This window comes from Priapulus caudatus, unplaced genomic scaffold (assembly GCF_000485595.1).
Source record: "Priapulus caudatus unplaced genomic scaffold, Priapulus_caudatus-5.0.1 Scaffold1072, whole genome shotgun sequence".
NCBI lineage: Eukaryota > Metazoa > Priapulida > Priapulimorpha > Priapulimorphida > Priapulidae > Priapulus > Priapulus caudatus.
Genome location: NW_014578133.1, coordinates 68,212 through 75,228, shown reverse-complemented (window position 1 = coordinate 75,228; position 7,017 = coordinate 68,212). Strand labels below are relative to the sequence as shown.

Here is a 7,017-nt window from a genome sequence, read left to right as displayed (position 1 = left end):
GGGCTTGCATGAGTGTACACGTAATCGTCTCAACTTCTGTATATACCTGCTTGCTGCATGCAATCGCTCATACTGGCAGTTATCACGCTGTGACGTGTTGTCGTTTTCCGCAGGACGGGATTGAAAGTGATTCTGGTAACTGCTAGCAACACATGGGGCCTGTTCCTCGTTGTGCTCATGCTTGGCTTTGGATTGGTCGAGGTGCCACGCACGCTGTGGTACAACTCCAAGCGTGGATTCATGCTCAGTCGAACCCAGTTCAAGCTAGCTAAGCTCAGTGTGGAGAAATCGGAGGCAGAGGAAGCATTGGAGGATGTACTAGAGGTGAGAGGTTATGTATAGGCAGGGGTCGAAATTTAAAATTTTTTGTAGAGCAAGGCAAGTATGTTTTTGTGTTTAATCGGCATTTTTAGCGGATACAGAGGCAAGTTCGAGAGGCACCAAGGCAAACGCTTCCTCCAAAGAATGATTAGTGAGGCAACTTGCCTTTTATCGACGCAAAGAGAGATACATACACAATATGAAATATATATGGTATAAGGAGGGTGATCACTGAACTTGGCATCAGTGCCATGGTACAATTCGTTCTCTAGGATAGAAGGGAGGGAAATTGAGAAATTCACTGTGTAAGAACGGTTATTGTAAATATAGTCAATGTTTGTGAGGAATGTGTACAGTCAACCTGAGTCAGGGGTCATCTATATAAAATGGACACCTGTCGAGAAAGGTCGCTGCATTTTCCTTAGGTGGCAGTTATGACATGAAACCATAGCTCTAGTGAGGACAACTGTCTATACAGGACTGGTTGGCATTTCACTTGCCTCTTTCATTCAAGGTTTACTACAGCTAGCTGCATGTGAATTTGATAGTGATTGCCTTCTATTCTATTTACCGTTTGGATTTTAGGATGTAAAGAGGGCGGCTGAGTCTATACGCGATCATCACCCACTGCGACCATACATCGACACTATCCTCACAAAGGTAGTTATTTCCCATATATATATAGTTATTTGTTATCGCCCGTGTAAAAATATTATGCATCATCTCGGTGGCTTGCACGGGTGTTTGTGGTCATGTTAATTTCATTTCAGTATCAGAACCAGTGTTGGAATTAGCAGCCTGTCCCCCCCACTGTTATTCTTGAGCAGGGCAATATAGGTTATATCAGTGGTTCCCAAACTTTTTTCTGTGGGCCGCGCGTTCGGAATAAAAATTTGCTCGCGGCACACCAAATTTTTTATTGATAAGAAATACATTTAAAACCAAAAAAACAACTCCTAGCAGTGCTTGATTCATATCACAGAACACAACTACTTTATAATGTGATCATGATATTATCAGGAATATGATTATGAATATGAACATTTACAATATGATAAATGTTTCTTTAATTGTATTTGAATCTTCCCGCCACACTTGCCATCCTCTCGCGCCGCACCAGTGGGGCGCCCCTTACTGTTTGGGAACCACTGGGTTATATGGTACGAATCAATATTACCAAAATCAGGACTGGCTGGGTTGTCCAAAACTGTTCCAGATTGCAGGTCCCACTGTTTGTAGATATTGACTTTTTTAAATTTTAATGAATTTCGATCAGTACTTTTGTAATAGTTCTTATAATAACGATAAAGTTTTAATTAATGTTTAACGCACCTACGAAAAGGTTTGTAAAACAAAAAACTTTTTGCACCAAAACAGCTTGAGCTCACCACAGTCTTTCCTCACAGGCAGTGATGAAGTTTACTGACAGAGATATGTTCTTATTGGTGCTGTTTACATAGTCTGATATGCATACAGACGTAAAAATGACTGCTAAACATTAAACATTGGTATCTATTCCCCCAATAGATAGGTGTACGCACTTGTAACTTTGTTCCACGAGTGAGTGAGTGCGTGATATCAGGGCAAAACCTGCATGTGTGTCCCCAGCTTTGAATGTGTTTGTGATGCAAAGTATCAGCATTTTTATGTTCTGCGGTATTCACAAGACAAACACAACAGTCGGAGTAGTACTATTACTGTGCACGTTGAGCAGCTAGAATCTATGCTTTCAACAAACAACTTTTTGCTTTCAGTAAACAACTTAGCTTCCGACAGTATTAGACTTTATTCCGGACAGTATTCCGACAGTCCGGAAGTCCGGCAGTAACAGTCCGACAGTAACGTCCAACAGTATTCCGACAGTCCGAAGTCCGGACAGTATTCCGACTTTATTCAGACAGTAAACAACTTTGCTTTCAGTAGACAACTTAGTGGCAAATTAGAAACGATTTAATTTTATCAGGTTCTAAATGCTGAGAACCCGATTAACCATGTCAAAAAACATACCACCATGCTAAGAATAATATAGCAAAAGTTAAATGAAAATCGGCCAATGTTTTATTGCTACCATCAATTATGGTTAGTATATGTTTTCAGTATGTTAGTTATACGTGTATACTTTGGTGCCAGTTCATCTAACTAGATGCAATTCTATAGGCATGTTGTACATACACCCATGACAACAGTAATTATAATGGTTCTTCATATATTATGTAATAACTCTAGTCATATAATTTACCTTGACATATTACAAATCAATAGTACCGGTACAGTACAAATTTATCCAAGTAACCTATATGTGACAGCATAGATGATATTTTCTTGCTTGCTTAGCCCTTTATCTACTAAATTGCTATATACACCTTTGGCATCTGCAGTGTCCTGAGTGGTGGGATGGAATAGGCATCATTGGAAGTGCCACCAAGGTGGTAAGAAACTACGGTAGCTTGTCGGTAAATAGCAGTCCGCTGTATCAGGGAAATATCTATGACAAATCTAGAATTAGCAGATAAATAAATTCCTGGTTGTGTTCTTCTATTAACATTCACACTAACACCCAGTTGGGCTTTAATGTTTGTGGGACGTATTACAACCTAACCTTGCACGGTCAGCACAGATTGCAATTGTATAGCCTTTGGCATATTATATTTACACAGCTTATATTTATCATACACACTGGTTGGTGTACTATAGTGGTAGGATTACGTCTCTCTATCTATAGGTCACTTGAAGGTGGTTTATGTTCATGCATATGTCTGTTTGCCTAAGACCTGTAGATGTGCTAAAATATTCTTGCTGGTTTTCTGCTATCACTTCACAGTAAAAAAGTGGTGAAAAGAAAGAAAGATAGTGATCAATATATCCTTGTTAGTCACATGCAATCTATTGCTGTTATAACCTAGATGTGTATCAAGAGTACATAATAGGAGATGGATGATAGGATTTCCTATTATATACTCCTGATGTGTATAGATAGATTGGGCCTGTTTTTGTGTTAAACATATGTAAATGTAACCTATATTAAGTAATGTTATTGTGTGTACACCTGTAACGTTATATGGTTTAAGATTTTGTAATGTCTTGCTTTCTGGTGCTTATACTACTAGTAGTTATAAAAGAACTATAAACATTCTAGAAAAATTCTTGCACATGTATTCGTAGCCATTTTCGCTATTAAATTTCCACCAAGTGAAATCTTCTATCGAACCAGCTTTACATATCACGACCGATACGCATAACATGTAAAATTATTGTGCTACGTGCGTGCGTGCGAGTGTAATATAACTAGCGTGATACGTACAGTGGTGCGTGCGGCCAGGCGTGTGTGTAATATAAAGCTCGCTTCAACGTTACAGCTGTTGTCATTGATGACTCGTGTTGGACATTACAGTTGGTTGTTGTCGTGCGTGCGTCGCGTGCCGTGCGTTGCGTGCGTGCGTTGAGTGCGTGCAGTGCGTGCGTGACATGCCTACGTGCGACTGTTGTGTGTGTCTATATATAACCGCTTGACATCGTGACACTTGAACCAGTGTATTGCGTGCATGTGTGTCTCCCGTTGCGCTGTTTGTGCCTGCCAATGCGTGCGTTCGTGGTCTATACTAAGACCGTAGTGTGACGTTACAGTGTTTGCATGATTCTCGTGTGACACTTACAGTGGTGTTTGGTGGTTAGGCGTCGTGCGTGCGTGCTGTTGCGTGCGTGCGTGCGTGTGTGTGGTATAATATAACGCTCGGTGTGAACGTTACGTGCGTGCGTGCTGTGCGTGGACGTGTGTCTGATAATATAAGCGCTCGTTTGGCGCACAGTTACAGTGCGTCATTGCGTGCGTGGTGCGTGCCGTGCGCGCGCCGACCGCCCCGCTCACCCTACCACCGTGCGTGGCGTGCGTGTGTATAATCATACATGCTCGTTGTAACGTGTACAGTGCGTGCCGTGCGTGCGTCGCTTGCGTGCGTCGTCGTGGGGCGTGCGTGCGTGCGTGTGCCCCGTGCGTCGGTGCGTGTGTCTGAATAATATAACGCTCCGTTGTGAATGACAGTGCGTGCGTGCGTGCCGTGCGTGAGATGTGTGCCCGTGCGTGTGTCGTGTATAATATAACGCTCCGTGTGACGTTACAGTGCCCTGCGTGACCGCATCGTGCGTTGGCGATGGTAGCGTGCGTCGCTTGTATAATATAACGCTCGTGTGACGTTACAGTGCGTGCGTGCGTGCGTGCGTGCGTGCGTGTGTATAATATAAAGCTCTCGTGACATTACAGTGCCCGGAGAACATGCGCAGGAGTGTGCAGAAGGTGGAGAATGCGCCTAACGACGGCACGATCCGGCCGATCGAGACGCCGACGGAGAAATCGCTGGCCAGGCTGAACAAGAAGGTGATCACGGCTGTGAGGAACCACCACAGGACCCAGGTGCAGTGGAGCATTCTAGTTGATCAGGTGCGTTGCTCTCACAGGAGCGGTGAATCGGTTAACGTAGAGCAGAGGTCTTGACAGAGTCAGGAGAGCAGTCTTGAATTGGTCAGGGCAGCAGGAGTATTGAATTTGTGAAGGTTTAAAGTCAGTACAGGAGATGTATTGAAATAGTTGTACCAGTACATGACCTGAACTTGTTAGGGCAGCAGAAATCTTTAATTAATTAGGATAGCAGTAGTCATGATTCATAAATCACTCAGGGTGGCAGCAGAAGTACAGAATTCATTAGTGCAGCAGAGCTGTTGAATTTGTTATACGAGCAGACTTGAATTCGTTAAGACGGCAGATGTTCTGAATTGGTTAGGCCAAAAGGTGTTATGAATTTCATTAATAAAATTATTAATGAAAATTTATTTTATTGACTGTCATTAATTGCATCTGTTTTTGTGTAGGCGATTGGTTTGGAAGATATGGAGAAGAATGAGGGGAACAGCGAGCATATGTTTAAGCACACCTTCATGCCGGAACGCAATGCATTCATGAGGGCTGTGTACACACCAAGCATTGGCAAGTGTTTCTTCAGTGTTTCTTCTCTAGCCACACCCATAAGTGCCCGGCTGTAAAGTTTTTCCTTGCACCAATGGCCAAAACAGCTGTGTGTCGTACAGTATGACATTATATACAAAATATTATATATCAATTTATATATAAATACGAATTATATACAAAAACGAAATTACATCTGCGCCCTGATCTTGCTCGTGAATTCTTATGTGGGGTGCTTTTTATAAATGAGATGTGGCTTCACGACGTTAGACTATGAGTAACTTATGCGTGCTGTCACGAAAAGTGAAAAGGATAATTTGCAGAACAAATTAGCGTTATGAAACATCAGATTGCGTGACCTCATCTTGCACAAGAAAAATTGATCACCCCTGTCCCAAATGGGTTGTTCTATTCCATCCTACCCTTGAAGGTGCAGTCAAGGTTACTCCTTTTGTGTACATATGACTATCAGTGTTGCAACTTTTTTTCCCAAAGGAAACGCTGCCTGGCACGTCTTTAATGAAATTTCATGAAATTTCATGTTGTCACCTGCGTTGTCACCCGTGTTGTCACACGTGTTGTCACCCGCGTTGTCTCACGTGTTGTCACCCGCGTTGTCACCCGTGTTGTCTCACGCATTGTCACCTACGCTGTCACCCGTGTTGTCACACGCATTGTCACCTACGCTGTCACCCGTGTTGTCACACGCGTTGTCACCCGTGTTGTAACACGTGTTGTGACGTGAGCTTATCGTTGCCTCGTTACGTTGCAGAGTGGTACTGGAAGTGTCTGGTGAAGCCATGGGTCCTCAGAGTGCTGGCGGTCGCCCTGGCTCTCTTCTCTGCGGTTGTTGTCTGGTCGGAGGTGACCTTCTTCAACAAAGATCCCGTGCTGTCTCTGTTTGCACAGTTCATCCATCTTGCGGCAAGGCATTACAATTACTTTCAGATTGAGGTGAGGAAGTGAAATGCACATAAAAGGCTTATAACACATTCTGGTATTGAATTGGGGCAGAATGAATACTTATGCTGAACATCGATCACACTATATCAGTTATGTCTAAACAGTTTTCAGTCACATGATGCTAATAAAACGTTCCTGTGTAATATGATAGCCATACAAGATTTCTGTAGTAAGTTAAACAAGTATGTTGAAGCCCTACTTATCCTAGACCCCGACCTAGTTATGTCATCCACTTAAAATAAAAGACGATCACCTGACCACGTATTTCTATTTCTTTTTCAGGTTATATCGTGTCTGACCATTGCATTCCTGAGCACGTGCACGTACTATACCGTGTTTAAGGTGCGCGTGTTGAACTACTATTACCTGGCACCCTTCCATCAAACTGACGAGTACAGCTTGCTGTTCAGTGGCATGTGAGTATCGGGTACACAATGTGTGGAAATGCCTACGCAGCTACCCTAACTACGCTACCTACCATGCCTGTGCTACGTATCTCATAGTGTAGCATGGTGGAACTGCATTCATAGTCATTAAAGCATTATGCCAGGGATGCACACACCAGGGTGGCGGGGGGGGGGGGCTCCCTATATATTACATGGTAGGTATGTGCCGCAGTTATGACCCCCCTTTTCATCTCAAAATATCCGCACCGGAGACCCCCCTTTTCACATATTTCCCGTCACGGTTGTCCAGTTACGGAGCATCATGCTTTCCAACAAACCCTAGTTCCGGAGACCCCCATTTTGATGTGCTGTTAACACCGGAGCCCCCCC

At 43.3% G+C, this 7,017-nt stretch overlaps 1 protein-coding gene across 1 annotated transcript in view; it reads left to right on the top strand.

Moving 5' to 3' along the window:
• Positions 1-7,017, top strand: part of LOC106815244 (LMBR1 domain-containing protein 2-like) — a gene marked incomplete in the record, with an annotated part of 20,795 nt that overhangs the window by 7,296 nt on the left and 6,482 nt on the right. Inside the window, 7 exon segments of the mRNA XM_014819678.1 lie at positions 114-324; positions 907-981; positions 2,700-2,750; positions 4,580-4,756; positions 5,185-5,299; positions 6,051-6,232; positions 6,524-6,657. Coding sequence (XP_014675164.1) covers positions 114-324; positions 907-981; positions 2,700-2,750; positions 4,580-4,756; positions 5,185-5,299; positions 6,051-6,232; positions 6,524-6,657 — 945 coding nt within the window.